The sequence below is a fragment of the Acanthopagrus latus genome, chromosome 7 (assembly GCF_904848185.1).
Source record: "Acanthopagrus latus isolate v.2019 chromosome 7, fAcaLat1.1, whole genome shotgun sequence".
NCBI lineage: Eukaryota > Metazoa > Chordata > Actinopteri > Spariformes > Sparidae > Acanthopagrus > Acanthopagrus latus.
Window position 1 is genome coordinate 15954561 of NC_051045.1, and position 23827 is coordinate 15978387.

General features: G+C 41.9%; 1 protein-coding gene across 1 annotated transcript; it reads left to right on the forward strand.

Moving 5' to 3' along the window:
* The first annotated feature begins 5493 nt into the window (after window positions 1-5493).
* Window positions 5494-16767, forward strand: rnd1b (Rho family GTPase 1b). The gene is made up of 5 exons (XM_037105734.1): window positions 5494-5768; window positions 6363-6450; window positions 14270-14379; window positions 14521-14655; window positions 15341-16767. The coding sequence occupies exons 1-5, from the start codon at window positions 5649-5651 to the stop codon at window positions 15584-15586; spliced, it is 699 nt and encodes a 232-aa protein (XP_036961629.1). The 5' UTR covers window positions 5494-5648; the 3' UTR covers window positions 15587-16767.
* Window positions 16768-23827: the final 7060 nt, after the last annotated feature.

The following is a 23827-nucleotide window of genomic DNA, read 5'->3' on the forward strand; positions in this document are numbered from 1 at the left end:
TGTCCCTGTGAAAGCTCTGATAGAACAAATGTTACATATTGTGACCCTAGTTCTATGATCAATGGAGTGAAGCCATCTGACTTGATACATTTTTATTTCTGTTTTGGAGGTGATTTTGCACCCAAAGCATGTCTTTAACATTGTCTTTTAAAGTCCAAAGTGTCATTTCACACCATGAGAGTTACTGGCATGTTAGCAAAATATGATTCAAGTCATTCAGTCGGACTAATTTAATATCAAAATTATGTTTTTATGTTTTTATGATATTTACAAATACTGAGCTGTTTTGATTTGCTTTGTTACAAACAGTAACGATGTGAAATATTTAAAGCATTTGATAGTAGCAGTTTTATTGTAATTGTTTTCTTGTTTGTTCTGTCTTCAAAACCTCTGTCAGTCAGTTTAGGTAAGCTGTCTTCTTGTTGACATTTTGATCATGAACTGCTTTAATCAAACAGTCTTGCTTTGTTTGTTTGTTTTGCAATATCAGCACTGTTTTAATGTTTTAGGGTGTTTTAATGAAGAACAGCCAGTGGAAGGTCACAAAACTTTGACAAGTTAAAGCTGAGAGAGAAAGATGAAGAAAACATTCAGACATTCATATTCTGTTGAGCTTCAGTCGGTTGAGAGCCACAGCACAATGTGAGGGTGCTTATTTTTGCACCTTGGTGTGTATTTCTGTCATAAATGAGGAGCTGAATTATTCACTTGAGCTGAAGAAGCTGCTTCCTTGTTACGTAGTGAATGACACCACTATTACCAGTCAAACCAACAGTTACATAAATCAACATGGTCACAAAGCTTTCATTATGAAGTTTGACTGAACAGTTTACTCATAATCACACTTAACTTATAACACTTCACTCATGTTTACAAATTAGAAGCTAAGATATTGAATAGTTGTCATCAAACCCTAGTTTGATGGCAGGATATTGCTGTGTTCAGTCAGTGAATGCTGGAGGGACAGCGTAACATCATGCCTCTGTGTTTTTACCTTGCTAATAAAACGGACAGATATCCAGATATACCGGGTCATAAACATAAACATAAACATTCCTATGTGTTTTCCATGATCAATTAAGCTGAAAAAGGTATCAAGTTTGTATTTGTAGCTCATGTGGTTCAAAAGTTATAGTCATGGCAGTGGCCATATTGGATTTGGCCACCATCTTGGCCCCAAGGGTCGCTGGCTCCAGCGCCCTAGCTAAATTATTTCAGTATGACCTGAGCTACATCTGTGCCAAATTTGGCACTTTTAGATGAATTTGCACGAAATTAACTATTTATGTGCTTAAGGCCTCCAACTATTACACATGTTGAAACACAGTCTTGAACTGCAGTCATTAGCTTGGCAGCCTTCACGCCCGTAACTCGACCACCACCTCCTCTGCCTCACCGATGTGATGGTCAGGCCATAAAAATGCAACGTGAACATGGTGGTAAAACATTTTGTAGAAATGTCAACATGGTATGTAGCCTGAAAAGTACAAATGTGAAGATGCGAGTGGTTTGCTGAAATATTACCCATCCACATTTTATCCTGGGACACAGTCACGACAGAGAGGCTCCAGAATCTTACAGAAATCCTTCCCAGAAGCGTGGAGGGAGGCCGTCCCCTTGTTCATGCCCCATGGGTTTGGAATTGGATGTTTTAACTGGTATGGTGTGTTTATCTCAGCGGACAGATCCCTTCAGTCGCATGAAACAAGATCACATCATCATGAGAACTGTATGTATATATATTTTGAGTCTATTTAATTTGTCCCACATGCTTTAATTTGATGACCTACGCAACGCCAGTCTGTTCAAATAATACATAACTGCATCCATATGCCACTCATTGAGAATTCATACAGTGAGCCGTGTTATTAGCACCTCTATCTGGACACGATCATCATTCACCATCTGTCCTGCGCTCGTACTTGTACCACGTCTCATCGATTTGGTAGCCAAAATCACTTCCGCCAATGGTTGATCTAACAGACACAAAAACTGCTTCATGTGAACGTGAATCCAGGATGTCACGTGTTGAGAATCCTGGGCAACAACACCATCTGCTGATGAGTCTGTGGCAGGGAAATAAGAAAGCGTCCCACCTCACGTTAACTGCACGTCTGGTGATCCTGCCAGAAAGACAGTGACTCAGCTTTTGTCTGTTTCCCTCAGGCCGTGTGTGAACCACTGTCACTCTCTCATTGTGCTAAGATAATTACCGACACTGTCACCAAATACATGCGAGCGTGATGATTTAAGGTGTCGATGCTTTCTCCCGCCAGCAGTCAGCCTCTCCTCTCCAGCCTCGTCCTTCACATCCTCTAGTATCAGCCATATTGGAAGGTGTCACTTTCTGCCTGATGATTATTCACAGCCACCTGCCTCTCTGTGTCCCATCAGTGGTGCTCTGTGGTGGTTACGCAGGCGTTCATGCATCCATTTCAGTTTAATTCAAAGGGTTAGAGAGAGTTCAGAGTCTGCAACTTTTACCCTGAACTGTTTCCCTTTTACTGAATCAATGCGTCATCATGCATGTGCAAGTTTTTAGTAATGAAGTGTGTTATTGTATTAAAGCACTGGGAAAAACAAAGTCTGAAATGTTAGCTCGTTGTAGCCTTCTCTTCTCCACATACTTTAGTTACTGTGTGCAGGTTTACTATGAAGTGTCGGGAAATTACAGAACTTACCTCATCCATGTCAAAGGTTTCCAGGTCTTCAAAGTGGAAAGCCAATTTCAGGCCCGTCAGCGATCGTCTGATGAGTATTCAGTCTCTCGAAACATTGGCAATGACCAGTCCATTGTTGACAGTCCGATTAGCATCTTGAGATGTGAGAATGGAGTGGGAGTTGATCAAATTAAAAAGCTAATAAAATGTCAGATTGTCTTTATTAGATATTAAATTGGTTATAAGACTGCATTTGGGCAAAGCCGTTTACCTGCATGCAACCGAGCAAACTCAAACAGGATCGGCAATACTGTTACAAATTGAAACATGGAGCCCCGTCAAGAATCTTAATATTGATGAGCTATGTTACATTTACATATCAAACCGTTCAGAAAGCATGCTAGCAAGTTGGGTTTATTAAAGGAAAAAAAACTATTTTTGTGAACCTGGAAGGATTCAAGGATTTTTTTCTTTTTATAAAGTCTTGTTTTGTTAACAAACTTGAGCCAAATATTCAATTGTACTGCAGCAAATTTCCTACTTTTTGCACCGCTGATTGTGACTTGATATGATTCCTTTTGTTTTCATGTCATGCACTCAAAGTGCCAAACCCTCAAGGGTTTACAAAACACCTGAAGGACACACAAAATCACAAAATTACTGTTTTTTTGTTTTGTTTTGTTTTGTTTTTTTGCAGCTTGGTCTTAAACATATCTTCAGCCTTTTTGTGAAAAAAAATCACAAGAAATCAGAAGGAAAAATGAATCTTCCTCCCCTGAAAGCACAGCTTGAGTGTTTCATAATCATTAATCCAAAAGCAATCATTATACATAGAGGACATCTCAGTAAGAAGTACATCCCTTACATCCTCACAGACGAACAAACAAACAAAGAATGAATCTCATTCACAGTCTCACCATGTTTAACAAACAGAGTCTGCCCTCCTCCTGAGGGCTGTCGGTTTTGAGTGGTGCTGTTTTAGAACATTTACTGGAAAGACAGGTGTATAATCACAAGAAATACAATGAACAAAGAGAGAAAATGCAGTTTGTCAAATGTTTTTTAATGTAAATAAGAAGCTAACAGTGATAATTCTCCTTGGCATGTAGACCCAACCCCCACACTCTGAGCTGCATATGATAACACAAGACATATTGGGCTGTAAAACACAGACAGGTCGCAGCATGGGGGGTGAATGATACAGGCTGTTTGTGAACAAAGGAGGATTGCTCTGACCCACGGGGGCAAAAATTGCAAGAGCTCTGATTGGCAACAGTAAGTAAATTAGCCAGTGTGCTTCCAGACACAGGGGGAGGGCAACTAATTGACTTTTATCTTTTATTTTTTCTTTTACTTACAATGGATGCTGCTTCCACACAGTAATAACCTTCAGGGTGTGAAAGTCGGCGTGTCCCCGGGGGTCTGACCAGCACAAGTGAGAGGAGAGACCTCTGACTCGACCCTGTGGGCGACCGATAACTGGTCGCCTATCAGGGGTCCTCACACCACCCCACCACATGCAGACACGGTGGTTTTATACTGACGCGGGTCAGACTGGCTTTCCATCAGCAAACCAACTTATCTGTCTGTTCAGGAAGGTTGTGAGAAGTCAGAAATGTGACAACACAAACATTGTTGTTGAAGACACGGTGACAGAAAAAAAAGAGGCCCAGTTACTTATTTTCTTCCTTGGCCTCGAGTCGGGGAGTTTCAAAGCAGTTGTGGGAGCTGAAGAATTATTTTCAAGAAGAAGAAGAGGGAGAAGCTGAGTTGTTCAGATGAAATTGACTTTAGTCTGTAATGCAGACTAAAGTTAACCAATTAGTCTGCTGTGGATTGGTCTATCAGTCCCATTGTCTTGAGCCAGTGGAATGCTATTGATCCTGCCAGGCAAGTCAATCTAATCAATCAATTTGCAACAGGCCAAGTGACAGCAGCCACAGGTGACAAAACAGACATCTGCAGTGACTGACTGCTGTCTTACTTATGAATGCTGCTGCCACTGCAGGAAAAGAAAAACAGATCAGGATCACATCATAACCTGAAATGTAACTATTGTATTGTGTCATTATTGTATACAAACTCATCAAGTTATAACAAAAAAAAATGTTTTAGTAGCACTTTATAATAACCATCATTATCAAAATGTTTAAGTTGCAACTGATGATTATAAACTTTAACAATGTCTTAATAAATAGTTTACATTGTTTGTTGATGGTGAAATAACTTTTTACAGTATGTTATTTATCTTGTTATGATGAGAAAGGTTTCATGTAACATACGAACACTATATCTTTTTAACAAGAACAGTCATACGTTTCCTTTATACCTACTTTTCTTTTCATAATATAAACCTACTAAGTTTGTAACATATGAAACTTGTTCTATATGTTACAACTTTGACGCTGCCTTTCTTTCTCTAGCATGGCCGTGCGAGGCTTCCATACACGAGGCTGAAATGTCACGCTGAAACTGTTTCGAATTCAACGATCAGAGAGGTAAACTACTTGTTCATAACAGTGGATCTGCTCTCTGTCTGACTGTACAGCCGTGAAACTCCCCTCACAGCCTCGCACAGCATCAGTATCACAGTATCTGCGCAGAGATCCCTGCTTATAGCGCAGCTGCTCCCTCATCCTTGACACAACAACTTGTTTTTGCTCTCGAGAACATCACAGTGCGGTGTGTGCGTGCGCGCGTGCGCGCGTGTGCGTGTGTGCGTGTGTAGCTGCACAGGGGTGTCAGAGAGAGCCTGTGGAATGAAGGGCTCCTATTGGCTGCCGCCCGCCTGTATAAAGAGCCGCAGTGGCAAATTCAATCAGATCAACTGCGAGCATCCTCCGAGAGACAGACGGCAGGACGCTCCGGCACAGTGGGACGATTTCTAAAGGCTTGTCTTGCTGCTTGGTTTCTGACATTTTCTACTGAATTAAAACAACAGAACAAAAGAAAAAGGGAGACAAAACGCATCGGAGCATCTCTGACATCATGAAGGAAAGGAGAAACACACAGCCGCTGGTGGTGAGATGTAAACTGGTTCTTGTGGGAGACGTTCAATGCGGAAAAACGGCGATGTTGCAAGTCCTGGCGAAGGACTGCTATCCGGAGGTATGTGTGTGTGTGTGTGTGTGTGTGATGTTGGAATGCATGTATGTGCGGTCTAATGTGGCCGTGCAGACAGCCACGGGCACAGGAAGCTCCCCTGTATGTCTGTGAATATCAGACTTCTCTATGATAAGTGAGCGTGGCAGGGGGAGAGATGTGTGCGTCTGTTGCAGTCTCAGTTTTCATGCGCATTTTCGTAACATTTTGTCCTCTCGGGTTGTTTTTCCACGCATTTACCGTAACACTTTAAAATGCATTAGTTAGTTGTTTTTTTTTTTTAATGTCATTTTATGGCACGATTAATGAAATTGTGTTTGCACGTCTGATTGCTTTGGGTTTTATTGGCCCCAGCTGGAATATTTCCTGCAGCTGCAGTGATTCAAGTGATTGATTGATCTGGCGAATTGAGGATTTATTTTTAAATTTATTTATTTTATTTTATTTTTTCATTTTTTCATTCGGGCTTATTATTCGTCTTTGTCTGGACCCCCTCAGTGCGTGTTGCACTAATTAAGCTTGATAAATTCCATTACCTGTGGCTGACTGACTGACTGACACCTCCCCACTAATGGCACCATGTTACTAATTGCTCCCCAGACCTACGTGCCCACGGTGTTTGAGAACTACACAGCCTGTCTGGAGCTGGAGGAGCAGCGAGTGGAGCTCAGTCTGTGGGACACCTCAGGTAAATGATCACCTCTTTCCTCTGTCTGTCTGCCTGTCTGCCTGTCTGGCTGACTGGCCTATCATGGCCTGCCATTCTGCCTGCAGCACCGGAGGAGGCTGGGATATTATAGCCAATGCGCTGTGAATGTAATGAGCATCAGTCTCAGCTTTATTTCCTCCTAGATCTTCCTCTTTTGGGGGGATTTTGTTATTGTTAAGAAACCAGAGAGCAATCAAAGTGATGTTTGAATAGCTAACCCTTTGAACTATGTAATACACATACACGGTCCACCAGTGCCTACACTGGTATTTGTACCAATTTTTTTTTAGTATCTTCAAATATTTCATATCCCTAAAATCTGCACAACCTCAGCCAAAAGACTATGTTAGTCAATAAATCATGATAATTGATAAAACATAAACATAAATCTGACATGCTTCCCCAATCAAATCTAGATAAATAGACTTGAACCTGAATGATGGCGGCGCTGATATTAGGCAGCCAGAAATGCACACTTGTGGCATGGAGGGAGGATTAATAAGTTATGTTTTACAGTGTAATAAACTTTGTTTTGCTAAAATGTATACTGAAACAGAGAATGTCACTTGAAATGTAATAGACATATATCAGCCCAAGAGTCGTCCTCAGTACTGTGATGCTAAAAACCAAAATGTTTTCAGATCTGCCGATATCCAAAAGATATACTCTGATAATATCGGCTAAGTGATATATATTTGTTGGGCTCTAAAGCTAACCCCAGTCAATTAGATCCTGCATGAGTACAGTGTATGACATGTCGACATGAAAGACAGGCGCCTTAGTTTTTAGCTACAAAAAAGACCGAATGCTGTTGATACTGTGGTCTTTATTCTGAGGCAAGCAAGGACCTCCCGTTTGACGTCTTCAGAAGCTGAGAGGCTTGTGGACAGCCCTCCTTCACTTTATGGGCAATGTCGGCTTAAAATAATATTGCCATATCTTCAGGATATGTTGCTATACATGATACATGTCGATAGTTTGACATCTCCTCAAAAGCACTTTTTAGATGTTACCGCCAGGTGGAAAAATCATATGTCACTGTATTTGTCCGATACTAGACAAATACATGGTTCTGTGTGTTTTTGGGGGCGTGTTGTATACATACTGTCTGTTACATGTTATGTGTAAGTGCTGTGAAAGAGAACATCCACTTGGAATGATAAAGTCCAAGTCTGTATTGTAGGGATGACTAATGGTGCTTTTGAAAAACATTAGCAAAATTAGATTTCTTAAATAAATAATAATCAGTAATGTGGATATAATGAAGTAGAACAGTCTGTTAAGTTTAGAAAAAAAGGTTTAAATGATCACTTTTTTGTGATGCAGCCTTTAAAACCAGAAGAATACAACACTTATCCTATATCACAATACAACAATATCCAAAACATTGGATGATTTAGTCTCATATCGTGATATAATATCAATATATTACGCAGTCCATACATGTTGCACTGCTCACTGTCTCAGTCGTCTTTCAGATCGGATCAAATATTCCATTTCTATCGCATTTTTCCATGTGGCAAAAAAAAAAAGGATTATCAGATCTACAAGTGTGTTTCTCTGCCTAACATGTTTCACTGGAAACTACGCAGAGAGACAGCAATTATTCCGCTTCGCTTGCTGATGCGGCTGTGCATCATATGTTCATTTAGACTAAGCGTGAAAAAGAGGGTCAATGTGTCAGTGTGGATCTCCCTGGGGATCGACTGTTTAGAGTGCTGACCTGGATACTGCGACACGGGTCTGGAGCACCTGTTTGATTCCTCTTCATGCTCGCTGCACAATGGCCCCCTCTCTCTAGCTCACATCCCTCGGCATCCACCCTCGTGCTTCTGGATCCGTCTGCAGCCTCACTAGATCACCCTGGCTGAGCAAGTCGGCGCGTGTGTGTTTATGCGTACGCCTGTCTGCGTACAATAGATCCTTTATGTAACAGACCCACTTGTATGAGATGATGCAGTATTTACTGTGTTCTCACACACCCCCCCACAACCACCCACCCTCCCACCTCCGCTCTATTATCCAAAAGCAGCAACAGGAAAAAAGTGAATGTAATTCCCTCCCCAGACCAAATCCTGCTTTTTAATCCCAGATTGTGGACCTTTGGTCTGGCCAGCAGGAGTGGGCCTGGTGCCGGGGGATTTCGGGCACACGCTCAGAGAGACGTCCTGTAGAGACATCCAGGAGGAAGGTTTTCTGGAGCAGACAGACAGGAGGCAGCTCTGAAACTCGGGTGACCTGCATTCGCCTCCATATGCTGCTGCGGGTCACCCACTCCAAAGCATGATGCAGGGGATTAGACACTGAATAGGACTGCTGGGCCACCACTTCTGAATGACCCTCTTAGTGAGAGGGCTTTCTTTCTTTCTTTCTTTCTTTCTTTCTTTCTTTCTTTCTTTCTTTCTTTCTTTCTTTCTTTCTTTCTTTCGTTCTCTCTCTCTCTCTCTCTCTCTCTCTCTCTCTCTCTCTCTCTCTCTCTCTCTGTGTCTTTCTTTCTGTCTTTCTTTCTTTCTTTCTCTCTACTCTTTTATTCCCTCTGTTGACTCCAAAACTGCACCAATTAGTTTCCAGCTAATTTGCACCATGAAGAAAAATGAACAGGCTCAGCAACAAACACGTACATTAGAAAACAAAACAACGCAGCGATGATTTGAAAATTTGAATCAGCGACATGCTTTAGGTTTGATTTATAGACTAATGTGAGCACTGAGAAACGGACCGTCCCCCGTCATTTATTATAGATTACTCTCTGTATCTCACGTCAGGCTGCTGGTGATATACGGCAATCACAGGGGCTGTTTGTTGGAGTTCTTCTTCTCCTTGCTGTAATTTGCTCTAATTGCGTGGAGTACCATTGCCGCGGCCCCTCCACACTCAGAGGGTCTCCTCGTTATCCCGACTCCCCGTCATTGATCGGACTGACCTCATCACCGGCTCCACATGGCAGGCAGCTCCTTCTCCCCGGCCTGCCATGGATTTACAGACCAAAATCAATCCACCGGTTTTAATCAGCCTGGTCCAATCGGACATGTAGGAGGCGGGAGACAGAGAGAGAAAGAGGGGAAGGCGAACAATGTCCAGTGGCTGTAACTCATGTATAGTGAATAATGACTCTCGTTATGGTGTTAGTGAGTCATTTGTTTCAGGGTTGAATGGTCTTGCTGATAAAGCCTTTGGGTTTTAGCGGATACTGTATATGTTGTATCGTCGGTTCTTGTATGATTAATGAATGAGCTTGATTTGTAATGAGCCCAATATCCATTTAAGCTGATGAAACAATCTGTATAATTGTAAAAGAGAGGCATTGTTAATAGACAATAATCATTAGAACGGCTATGTGTCAGGCATTTTTAATTGCAGCTGAGCTTTCAGTAATTTCCAGTCTTGTTCTAAGGCGGATACTGATGATTATTTTAACCGTACGTTAATGTCCGAGAAGAGGGAAAAGTTGGTTTTGTCCAATCAAACATCCACAATTCACTTCAACTCATTCATACTCAATTTACAATTATTTTAAACAGAGAAAATGATGAAAATATTAAAAAAATGTTTGTAATATGTAAACAAATTGGAATCAGCATATCACCAGATTATCAACCAACTACTGCTAACTGTGGCTACCATTAGCTAGTTAGCTCTGTTAGCTGTGCATCTAGCAGTCCAAAACTGGGAACTCTGATTACTGCTACCACAGGAGCTTTAGACCAGTATGGTCAAACAATCTCATCTCCATGTACTTCATTAATTATGTCCACACGTCTGATGTAACGTTTTCGTGGGGGATACAATGGACAAATGTAAGGATGTAAATAAAATGTAAATACTGTCCTCGTCTTAATTCCTCACATATTATATTATCATTTGAATAATCTAGCTAAGATGTTAGGCCTTGTGCATGTTCACCTCATGAGTTCCTCTGGTTGCATTTTCTCTAGTAATGACATAACCGTTCATTCAGATAGTAGAATCACTCTCTGTCGATTGACCAGTTTTTTTCCACTCTAGTGTAGTTTTAAATTAGACTAAAGATTTAGGGCATTAAGCTCTAGTCTAGGCAGATGAATTTCATCCAACATGATAGGTGAACTGTTATTATTAACCTTTCAGCTGCTCTAACATGTAGATTTCTACTTCTCTGTGAAAGATTACTGGCTGAATCATTTTTAATTCAACGCACATCAGGCCTTTCTAGGCTATCTGTTGTCTGACTCAACTTCAAAACCTAGAGAGTGATCAGCTCTGACAGTGTCAAGTTACAAAGTAAAGCTTGTTACCAGCTCAGACGCGGCGATGCTCAGGAACAAAGGAGCGTCTTCTCGCTCCCTGCAGGGGGCTTCAGCTGTGATTCTGACTGGCTCTGGCATGTGAAACCATGGAACAACTGTCTGACGCAATGTAGTGTGTTTTTTGGCCTGGCTGGCTGTGAAGACCATAGTTATCAGCTGCAGCAGGAGCAGCAGCAGCAGCAGCAGCAGCAGCAGAAGCAGCAGCACGGCTCCCAGTCGGCTAAGTGTGGGTGGAGGTGCAGAGCTACTCTCATCCCTAAATCTGTGAGTCATCCCATCACTGGATCATTAATCTGTCTGACCTCTGCATTCTCTCTGTAGGAGAGGAGTTTGCTAATGATGAAGAGGGGCTCTGCCACTCTGCACAAAAGTACGACCACGGTCTCACCCATGCAAGCGCGGAAAAGCAGATGCTCCCCTCCCCCACCTGTACGCACCAACATGAGGGCCCGACGTCTGGGCCTGTGAAGCCTACTTCTGCTCTGGCCCAATTTCCACCTCGACACTTAGCTCTGGGCGCCGCACCATCAAGACGGACAACTCAGCCGCAGGAATTTGCTTATGCTCGTTCCTGTTCCTTCCATTCCCCAGTTAGTCAGCCTCACTGTCCATGTTTCATGCCTCAGAAACTCTCCATCTGTTGTCGAGGCGTGCTCTTCAGAGAAGGGAAGAAAAGGAACATTTGGAGCATGCTTAGACTCTGCATGCGTATTGATCTGTCTATGTGAGCCATTCTTCGGCCGTTGCAATGGCACGAAGGAGGCAAGGCAGGGAAAGAGACAGAGACCGGTGCTCTGTGATATCAGACTGCAGGGGGTGAAGGATTAATGGCATAGGAGGGCTCTTTGTGATCTGCCTCAGTAGGCGACACTCCTGCCTTCCCTCCTCTCTTCCTCTTGGCATTTTCTTGCCACAATAGAGAGAGAGCTATTTCTTCCAGGATTAGAAACTGGGTCCTAGTGTGTCGGGAGAGTGCTGCCAAGGCTGCTCCTGCCCCCAAACAGCATGCCGTGGAGCTTCAAATGCTAATATTTACACATTTTTTTATTCATTCCCTTTGAAAATTGGATAAATACGCCTACTGGATTGTGCATCGTTTGTCCAAAATCGATTTCTGTGGAAGAAAAAAAAAAACATTCCTAGACGTCCCCTCCATCTCCCTTCCCCCCTTGGCAGGGTAACTAATTTGTCAGCTTTAATTGCAAAGGCTCTTGGACCCCCTGCGCAGCTTTCCCATTGATTGCTGCGTTTAGATCAGTGGCCATTTAATGCAGAATCACACCCAGTTTCCCGGCCGTGTGTGATAACCCCTTATGGGAGATTGAGGAGATTTATGGAGCGGCCCCTGCCTCCATCTCTCCTGCGAGACAACTCAGTCATCAGACACACACACAGACAAACTCACACACACACACAGGTTCATCAGCCTCGTGGGTGCTAATTGTTCTGATCCTAATGTGTGTCAATTTTCACAGTCAGCAAACGCTAAGTTGTCTCACAGATGAGCGTGGCTTTTCCTGTTCCAGCCCTAGGTGTAAGCGGTGTCAGTGCAATAGTGTAATTTGCATTCTGTCTGTTCTCCCTCGTAGTAAACACTGACGTTAATCAGGATGTTTCGGTTACTTTGCTTTTTTAAGAGTAGAACAAAGTCATTTTTTTTTTCTATCCAAAGGCATGGAAACAGAGTTATAATTCAACAAGCCTTTGTTCCTTTGCAGAGATGTTTACTTTCTCCCGGACACTGAGCCCGGAGGAATTTCATCACAGCTTGTCATTATTCCACTCACAGCGCCCGGCAGCTGGCAAATTCAGTTTTACCCTTTGATAATGTGGAAAATCATTAAGTATTCATGAAACTGATCTATATGCACACATACATGTTGTGTGCGCCAGCTTCATATGTTTCCTTCTGACGCATTGTTTTCTACGCCCTAAATCAATTAGGACGCTTGTGTAATGTCTAAATGAGTGATTACACAGACGGCTTTTGTTATCTGTAGCTATAAGAGGAACACTGAATCCCTTTCGGGATTCTCACCGAGGCCTAAAGTAAACACGATAATCCCATTGAGCTGCTCCGCTTCTGTTTCATCTGATCACAGATTGGGTTCACCTCTGGCTGCTGCCTAATTTGAATAGTGTGTTTGTGTGTCATTAGGCGTGAATGTGTGATAAATGTCCCCAAACTCCTTTGCAGAGCGGAGGAATGTCCCCAACAGTAGGTGGATGGGCAGTTTGCGGTGTAAAATGATTGATTGGCAGTTAAGGCGAGCCTTTATGGTGAGGTGGGAGGACTGCCTGATGTAGATGGTGGATTCCAAGGCTGTTGCTGTGGTAACAGAGGGACTGGAGGTATTGCGCGGCGAGCAGAGGATTTTTTTGGGGGGTGGGTGGTTTACTTAAGGATTCTGAGCATGAGTGGGAGCGTCTGCCTGCCCCACCGTTCCACTTGCGTAATCTACTGCAAGAGAAGATCAATGAGGATTTAAAGCTCGATTGTCATCTTCCTTCGCTCTGAAATGGCAGCAGAGGATGTAGGAGCCGGGAAAAGAGCATTTTCGGGGACAGCGAAGTGAGGCTCAGCAGGAGAAGTGATGCCGATTGCACATAATCCCCGCAGCTGTATTCTCTCGCTCTGCCTCTGCGTCTGCTGCTCGATCAACCTTTTTTTTTGGCTCTGACCAAATGGCCTGTTGTCGGAGCGATCAATCCCTGAAACAGTGTCCACTTAAAATAAATTATCGGTATTAGTAATGAAGTCTATAACGTTTTAAAATGCAAATTTGGCCTATAATTTAGTTCCCCTTCATAAGAAAATCTGAAATAAAAATGAAATTTATTTATCATTCAACAACACACTGTTATACAGTGAAATGTGAGTTGTTGTGCTACTCAAAAAAAACTTTATGTTCTCGTGGTGAAGTGTTTAAGATGAATGCCTGAGCCTGAGAAAATAAAGCTGCTCTGTAGATTGGTGGTACGGCAGCAGATACTGTAGCGGTAGGGTGAGCAGGCTTTGGCTGGGGTGGGTGTTGTCTTTTGGTGTCCTTTGTGCTCCGTGCAGACACATTGCCTCATGGTCACCGATGCCCAATAGATGGGTACCAGTGATGTTCAGGGTGGTTTTAATCCCCCTCTGCAGTCCTCTGTACGCCTGAACTCAAAGTTTAATAAACAACCAAAACAACATTTTTCCGTAAAACATGCAGGAACAAAACACTTAAAGAGGAAATTTGAAGTATGAAATCTAGGTGTGTGTGTTACTGTTTTACTGTGAAGGTGTGGAAAACATTGTGGACTTTTATCAATGTTTCAAAATGGTGGCTGCGAAAGATTCCTCCAAAACTTTTGTCTCTCAAATAAACATATTTCCGCGCTGCGCTCATCCTGCTTGGAGTTCCTGTGGTAAAACGTGGCTGCACTGAATTGATGGCACATGGAACTGCTTAAAATCAGAGATGCCTGCATGTCTTTCATCCACATTAATAAGTCTCTCTTTTCTGCCCTCGAAGGTTCTCCGTACTACGACAATGTGAGGCCCCTGTGCTACAGTGACTCAGACGCAGTTCTGCTGTGTTTCGACATCAGTCGTCCGGACACTGTGGACAGCAGTCTGAAGAAGGTGATGACTTCAGTGCTTCACTTTGCCGTCATAATTCACTTTTGTACCACATTGTCACACGCTCATTATGAGCAATTCCTTCAAATGCAGCTTTTTTTCTATAAGTAAGGTTTTTTATCTCCTGTCCTTTTGTGATCACAGTGGAAAACCGAAATCCTGGACTTCTGTCCGAGCACGCGTATCCTGCTCATCGGATGTAAGACCGACCTGCGCACAGATGTATGCACGCTGATGGAGCTGTCCAATCAGAAGCAGACTCCCATGACCTATGAACAGGTGAGACAAGTAAAACACTTTGTCAGGAACACTGACAATACTAAATTAAGAACATTAAAGGTCCAGTGTGCAGGATTTAGCCGAGAGGTTTGCAGATCGCAACCAATTTTAAAAACCTGAATGGTCCTCTGTAGAGTCACTGTTTGGCCTTTCTGGGCACACCATGGAAGAGGACCTGCTGCCTCTGTAGATACAAAAGATTAATTCTAGGCGAACGACAGCCCTTAAAAATAATGAGTGCAGTAATGATAATGGCATCAATATATAAAATAATTTCTAGAGCACTAAACTTCCACAAGTTATTTTCAGCTGGCATTCTCAAGATTTAAAGAAATAATTTGGGGAATGTGGCTCATTAATTGCTAGAAAACTCATTGACAATGAAAATGTTAGCTAGAAGTATCTGTTTCATGGTGACAAAGAAACAACGAGTATAATGGGTCATCTGTTGTCACCTAGCAGAGTCAATGATGCCACCTGTTTTAGAGTGATCCAAAATGGACCCAAAAGAGTCCAAAGAAAAGTAAAGAGTTGCACAAAAATGGAGGATAAACCATAAATCCATGGAGCGCAAATACACAACTGGACCAGAGAGCAGACACAGACAGGAGACACGGGCAGACCATAAAATAAAAATGTATTAAGGGATGTTATGAACAGCACCCTTCATCACTCTTTATTGCAGGGCTCTGCCATGGCCAAGCAGCTGGGTGCTGAGGCGTACCTGGAGTGCTCGGCATTCACCTCGGAGAAAAGCATCCACAGCGTCTTCCGCACCGCGGCGATGGCCTGCATCAACAAGCTGCAGCCTCTCCCGAAGACCAGCCCCACCCGCCGCCTCTCCAAAAGACTGCTCCACCTGCCCAGCAAGTCGGATTTGCTCTCCTCCACCTTCAAGAAGGAGAAGGCCAAGAGCTGCTCGGTCATGTGAGTGGAGACCTCTTGGGTTACAGTCATCACATGCGACCCCCAAGCCCCTGCCTCTTTGGTCTCGGGGAAGGGGGGGTGGGCACGATGGTTTTATCAGGGCTTCCTGCTGAATCCTTCCCTCACCCCCCCGGAAACCAAACACCCGTCAGAAGAGGTGGACACCCCGCTGTCCACTTGCTCCTGAACCTTTTAGCGCACATTTGTCTTTTTCCACCACTGTTTATCTTGCTTTTCCAACCAACAATATCAGTCAAGGTTTGATCATTGAGCTATCATTTCTTCACCTGTAAACAGTATGCAACTACAGCGGTGTTACATCTGTCTGATTTTACTCTCTCTAGGCACATGTTGATTTTGTCCAAAACTGGAAATGTGCAACGTGTGACGTTTAATCTTGTGATGTAAAATTGCCTCTCAGACAATTCAATGGATATTTTTCTAAGTACAAAACTATATCTAGCATGAAACTGACGGGAATTAGCAAAATCCTGTCCATCCCTCTTAGTAAGGTGTCTGAGGTGTGAAATAGCTTGTCGCTCGTGTCCCCATTTAGGCTCGTGGAAGCACAGAGGTGTAGAGGGAGTGGCGGGACAAGCCACAGTGAGAGCTATTACATATAGAGAGCTGTTCTCGTTGTCTCAGTGGTGATGAGAGCAGGGATAAGAGCTGTGAGTGCAGGCTGCTGTGCAGACAGCCGGCTGGAACGTTTCAACCTGCATGGATGGTTGATGCATGGTTGTGTAGCTCTGGACAGCGCTGCTCCACAAGCTGTCAGTGGAGGAGGATGAAGAGACTCTGTGTGTGTACAAAAATGAAATGAGGACACACAAGAAAAAAATAATAAAGGGAAGTTTAGTTGGGCTTCCAGTGCTCTGCTGTCACAGCCGGAGTCTATTTTAAAATGCTATTTTGGTGGTGGGACAGACATTTTAATAGATAATCAAAGATGCTTTTGTTGTGACCAGGAGCATAAACAAACGCTTCAATGCCGAGCTGTCAAGCGTTATTTGTGAGGCTGGTTATTGATGCCGGTCGAGGTGTTGTGAGGCATATTTAAAAGCATAGGATAAATAATAACGCCGACCTGAGTCTGGCGGACTGCTAATGGGAAAATCTGGTTTGTAGTTTTCGAATATTCTTTGGAAAAGATTTGTAGCATTGTGTTGTTGAGAGTTTTTTTTTCAACAATTCTCAAATGGTATGCAGTTTTGAAAAAAAATGCCTTTCATATCATGTTCCCAGAAGTCATTGCAGGGGTCTTGACTCCTGTAATATGCCTGTGGATTTCTCTGATTTGCAACAATCCAAATGTAGCACTCCCGAGCTGACTCTACTCTTCCAAGGTGACTCAAGTTTTTGCGTCAGCACTCTTGTTAATCTTATCGACCTTCGATACGCAGCACTTACTGTAGGTTACGACGACTACGGAGCAAAAATCGGACCCTTTTCTGAGCTTAAATCTTTGGCTTCATGGTTACGTGTGTGTGCAGCATTGATCCCTGTGCTTCTAACCATAAAGCAATAATGATTTAAGTGCTTGTGATGCAACGGTAACCTGTGTGGCAATAAAGATGCAGCTTTGTGATAACTGTCATGCTATAGCGCTCCACAGACATCCATGTTTTAGACTGACACCATCTCTGCTGTACAAAGAGGCTGCTGATCTGTGTTTGCCCCTCCTCCGTGTAAGTAGCAAGCGGTATATAAAATAACCGATGATGACGTTGTGCGTGAAGAAGAGTCGGAGACGCTAGACTTTGCTGTCAATTTTAACATAATCATGACAAAGTATTAAAAAGGCAGCAGGATCTAAATAAACTGCTTGAATGAGTTGGCAGTGCAGTATATGCTTGTGAAATTGGAAATGTACTTCAACAGTCCAACAATCATCTTGTAAAAAGGGCTAGTGTGTGGGGGGGAAAAAAAATAGGAAACAATGTGGGACTAAGGAGAACAAGTAATCAAAATGCACAGGCTGGCCCTGTCCAAAGAAAGCTATTTTTCCATAATTTGTTTTTATGGTCAATGTGTTTTTTTTTTCTTCTTTGTTTTTTTGGTAATTAAAAGCATGATGTGAGTCCTGGTGTCGTTGTGGAAGATGGTTGTAGCGTCTTTATGGAGCTGTGGACTGCCCCCCTGGTAGTCGGAGGAACTTAAAGTGGTGATTTGCACAAAGGCTTCCAGTTCATGGTCACACACCAAATTCCTCAGCATTGCCTAGCAACAATTCAGCATAGGAAACAGAGACTGGCTCTTGGGTTGGTTGTGTGGACAGAGAGGGTTGGCTCACAAGCAGACATCCCCACATCCATTATCACAGCATCGGTCTGTTGTGCATTTGTTGTTCCGTAAAAACAAAGCGTTTCTTGATATTTTTCTCTGGGTTAGGGAGCTGATGCGAGGCCTTCTGAAGGTGGGATAGACGGGCGGCTCACGGACCATGTCAGTTAATACGCAGCCTTTGTGTTGTAGTCAGTGTGTGGTACAATGGTGCAGTCAAACTCCTAAGCATGTCCTATTGAAATCGTATGATTGTACATACCGTCTCTTGTTTTATAATCATTGTATGGCATCTTCAGGGATGTCACATGAAAATATTGTTGTTGATGTGAATATTTATTCTATTTTTGCCTCTTTTTTTTGATTGACATGTACATTTGTTTAAAATCTATTTTGGAAATTTGACTTTATTTCCTATTTTTTGGGTTTGTTTTTGTTTTTTGCTGTGTTAAATAAAGCTTGCCCTGTCTGGCACCCTTAAATTGTTGTTCGTCTGTCCTTTTAAAACTTGGATAATTGACAGTTCATCACATAGAAATGTCCATTCTCTGTGAGGATATGCTTAAACGTCATATAAAACACTGGCTTTTTTTTTTTTTTTTTTTTTTGCCAGGCACCTGAATATTTCCAAAAAAAAAAAAAACACGTGTTCAGTGTTCATTTACAGTGATACTGTTATCAGATTTGAGCTTGGACCTCGTGAGGCTATATGATGTGGACCTAATGTTTTCCAGCTAACCGGGGCAGTTCCAGGACATCTGCAGGATTTTTGCATTCTAAATTCTGGCGAGAAAATCATAAATATTTTTAGTTCCCATCGATCAATTACCGAGGCACTAACAAAACTTTTCTTCCAGCAGTTCAACAACAGCTTTGAATTTTAGCTAAACTGGGAGAGTTTTAGGATAATTTCATATTCATTTACAGAACAGGATAATATATACCCAGGTTATATGTGTTGTCGTAAAATACAACAATTACTTACAATTCCAAATAAAACTGACGGTCAATAATGTGGTTATGGTTAGGTCAATAATAACATGTATCAAATCTTTACAAAAAACATCTATACAAAAAAAAATATACTTAAAGTTACCGTAAGTAAGATTTTTTTGGTTGTTTTTAGCGGCCCCTTTGGCAAAAAGTGATAGTGTTTCCACTGCTTTTGGACATAAAGATCTTTTTTTTCTTTCATGCTATCTCTTTTTTTAAACAGCTGTTTGCATGATTGTAAGGTAATGTATGTATTTGTGGCTATATAACCATAATATCAGTATACCATACCACCAGACTAATGAGCAGCTTCTTTTTTCAAGGTTGTGAGACCCCTCAATTCATCCTCAGCACCAGCAGCACCATAAAAGAAAACATTTTTTTTTTATTTTAAGACTTATCCAACCCTAATAAGTAGGACTACATCCAGGTGACAGGCATTAAGAATAACTATAATAATTATATATAAAATGTCCAGTCTTCTCGCTGATGGTCTTGATTGGTTATGTAGGTAATAAGGAGGCATTGGTGTTAAATTATTGTAAATTGATAACCAGTTAAAAGTTTCTTTTAGAATGTTTCAAATGCAGAATTTCCATTCTTTGTGAGGATATATTCAATATGTTCCCTCTTCTATATATTTATAGATATCTATTAAAAACATACACTAAAGGACTTCCGGTTTCGGCCATGCCCGAGTTGGACGCATAGGCAGTTCGCTCTGCCCGATTTCAGTTTAAATTAGCCTGAAAACATACCATATCCCACGTGAAACTTTAAAATGTCCGCGAAAACTCCAAGCTCAAGCCAAAAACAGACTAAAATGGGGAAAAATGATGACCCGAAGACGAAACAAAAGCAGCTAACGCTCAATGCTAATTTAACCAACGATGAATCTGGGGCGGAACAGCTAATGCTAAAAGAGCTCCGGAGATTCAGACAAGAGTCCGGGGAGGCACTACGACAAATTAAAGACTCTCAGACACGGATGGAGACGTCAATGGTCGAAATTAAACAACAGATAGACACACTGGAAGAGAGGCTGACCACTACCGAAACCAGAGTGAGTGACACTGAAGACCGGGGCCTACGGCAAGAAAGAGCGCTAGCCTACCTACTAAGTAAGGATGCTAAGATAACCGCTAGACTGGATGACATGGAAAACAGGCTCCGCAGGAACAACATTAGAGTGTATGGAATACCTGAGGGCGCCGAGGGTAAAGAGATGATTCCGTTCATAACCAATCTCTTTAAGTCAAATCTGAAACTGCAGGAAGATATGAACATATGCTTGGAGAGGGCTCACAGGGCCATAACGCCAAAGCCCAAGCCGACAGCGCCGCCGAGATCAATAATAGTGCGGTTTTTGGACTTTAAAGTTAAACAGACGGTGCTCCAACAAGCCTGGGCCCAGCGAGATGTGGAGTTTCAGGGGAAAAAAGTTTATTTTGACCAAGACTACTCCCAGGATGTTCAGAGAAAGAGAAAGCAAGTGCGCGAAGTTATTAAAAAGCTCAGGGAACGCAACATCAGAGCCCAAGCACCATACCCGGCGCAGCTAAGAGTATTTTTGGATACCGGGGTCAAAACCTTCCCCTCTCTTTGTGAAGCTCAACCAACTCTGCAGGGGTTGGGAGTGGACGTGGACGTGGATGAACGGGACCTCCTGGAGAGGGAGCTACTACAGGACGGATGGCTGACCCAGGGCAGACAGGGGAAAATGGGTCTGACCCTGACACCCAAGGAAATCAAGACCATCATGAACAGTGCAGATCACCATGGAAACGACTGACGACATGGTCTCCACAAATGCTAGGAACGGATATAGACGTGAAATGAGTGGGACATCTTAGAGAGAGCTACTACACAGATCGACACTGAAAGGTTTGACAATGAGAAAGTAGATATTTAACTTTTTTTTTTTTTTTTTTTCATAAAAGATAAAATGGTAATGGCAACACGAGTGTAGTAAAAGTATATTAAACTCTAAATGTTTACAGGCTTGAGAAAATTAAAGTTAAGAGCTCGGGCAAGAGGATACGTTTATTGCAGACTGATTTGGGCACTTAATGCAGCAAAGTTTGGATATTGCGCGGACTGCTGCTCACACATTTGGTGTACCCCTCCCAGGGAGTCTCATCTCTCTGCCCGGACTAGGTTTACATCAGGGGTGGGTTATACATGGACTGTTATCCATATGTCTCTTTAATGAGGGTAACCCACGGTCTCATTGGAAGTTCTATCAAGTTACCAGTTGGTTTTGGAATTTCATACGTTCTCTGTTTTACGGCAAGGTGACCCTATGCACTATTTTCGGTTGTAAATGTATCAAGACAGTTAAGAGAGAGAGAAATGGTGAATTATGTTATCTTTTTCTTTCTTCTTTCCACATAGTAAAAAATGACCACTCTGAAATGTGTTAGTTACAATGTAAACGGTCTAAATCACCCTATAAAGAGAAAAAAAATATTGGCACAATTAAAAAGATTGGATTGTTCAATAGGGTTATTGCAAGAAACCCATTTAAATGAGGAAGAACATGCTAAGTTAAAAAGGGAATGGGTGGGGCAGGCATTTAGTGCATCATATGAAAATCATAAAAAAAGGGGAGTAACGATTCTCTGCCATAAATCCTTATGTTTGGTCCCAGAGAAGGTTCTACAGGACAAAAAAGGTCGTTGGGTAATAGTCATTGGTTCCATTGGAGAACTTGTATTGACAATTATGAATATCTATGCACCAAATGAGGACGATCCAGGGTTCTTTAAGGAGGTGGCTCAACTTTTAGCAGGGAACTCAAAAGGAATAATAATATTAGGGGGTGATTTCAATTGCGTGATAAATAAAAACATAGATAAATTTCCATTTGAACAAAAATATCAAATATCCAAATCCAAAGCAATGTGTAATATGCTGGATGAGCTCGGACTGGTTGACATTTGGCGGGTAAAAAACCCCAAGACTAGAGATTACACTCACTTCTCGAGAGTTCACAAGAGTCACTCAAGAATTGATTATTTCTGTATTTCAAAACAAGAAGCCCATAGAGTGGATGAATGCAACATTGAACCCCAAACCCTTTCAGATCATGGCCCAGTGGTTATGTCATTATGTATGGACCAAAATAAGACTCGGAAATTATGGAGATTAAATGTGTCACTTCTAAATAACCTGGAGGTGGTTCAAGATATAAAAAACGAATTTAAAAATTTTCTTGACATAAATGATAATAATGAAGTCTCCCCTTCCACCTTGTGGGACACAGCGAAAGCAGTGTTAAGGGGCAAAATTATATCATTATCCTCTAAATTGAAAAAGGAACGCGAAAAAGATCAAAGGTTATTAGAAGAACAAATTAAGAAATTAGAGACGGAACACAAAAAAACAAATAAGGACACTATTTTCATAGAACTAAGTAAATGTAGACAGCAATTAAATGATTTATTAACATACAAAGCAGAGGGGGCCTTACGCTTCACTAATCAAAAGTATTACGAACAAGGGAATAAAGCAAGTAGACTGCTCGCTTTCCAATTAAGAAAAGCACAAGCAAGCCGAACGATACAAAAAGTTACGTGCCCAAACTCAAAAAAATTGGTGTCCCATCCCAAAGAAATAGCCAACGCCTTTTCTAATTATTATGAACAACTTTATGATTCAACAACCTCCCCCAATAAAACAGAAAAAATTACACAACTTCTCCAACAAATTAACCTTACTAAACTGGACCAAAATGAATCTAAAGCTATGATGGAAACTATCACTGAAGAAGAAATAAAAAACACTATTAAAAAGCTCAAAAATAACAAATCGCCAGGCCCGGACGGGTTTCCTGGGGAGTTTTATAAATGTCTTCAAGCCGAGGTGACTCCCCTTCTACATAGAGTATATAATTATGCGCTGAATGCGAGAGACCCACCTAGAACATGGGGAGAGGCGGTTATCTCGGTCATACACAAAGAAGGGAAAGATCCCACACAGTGTGCCTCATATAGGCCAATAAGTTTGTTATGCAATGACGTTAAGATATTGAGTGCTATAATAGCAAAAAGACTCCAGAAGATCATCAACAAGTTGATTAATCCTGATCAGACCGGCTTTATACCTGGAAGACTGGGAATAAACAACATTAGGCGCACGCTTAACGTAATATCAACTGCCCAATCACAGTCTCACCCATCTATGCTTCTCGGGCTTGATGCCGAGAAGGCATTTGATCGGGTGGACTGGCTATTTCTGGAGCATGTCCTAAGTAAAATGGGGTTTGATGAAACATTTATTGAGTGGTTCGAAGTCCTATATAAAAACCCCACTTCCAGAGTCCGTGTCAACGGTCATATCTCAGATAGTTTTCCATTAAAAAGAGGAACACGTCAAGGTTGCTGCCTGTCTCCAATTTTGTTCGCTATAAGTATTGAACCCTTAGCAGAACTAATTAGAAGTAACCCACTAATTCTTGGTATATCAGACAAAACAAAGGAGCACAAATTATCGCTATACGCGGATGATGTCATCTTGTACATTAGAGATCCTAGCACTTCTATACCTGAACTTTTAAAAGTTTTGAAAGACTTTGGCGTGGCCTCAGGCTATAAAGTCAACGAATCGAAATCTGAAGCCTTGATGTTAAATGGGTGCTGGCCCTCAGAATTATCTGATAAGGTCAAATTTAACTGGTCACCTCAGGGATTTCGATACTTGGGAATAATTATTTCCCTGGATGCATTTCAACTGTACAATTTGAATTATGCGAAATTAATAGAACAGATACAAAAAGACCTGGAAAGATGGGAATTATTGCCACTATCCTTCTTTGGTAGGATTGAGACAGTTAGAACAAACATTCTGCCCAGACTGTTATACTTGTTTCTGTCTCTTCCTATTTGGATTTCAGCAGCTAAATTCAAAAAGTTACAAAAAATGATTTCTTCTTTTATTTGGCAGAAAAAGAAACCCAGAATTAAATTTA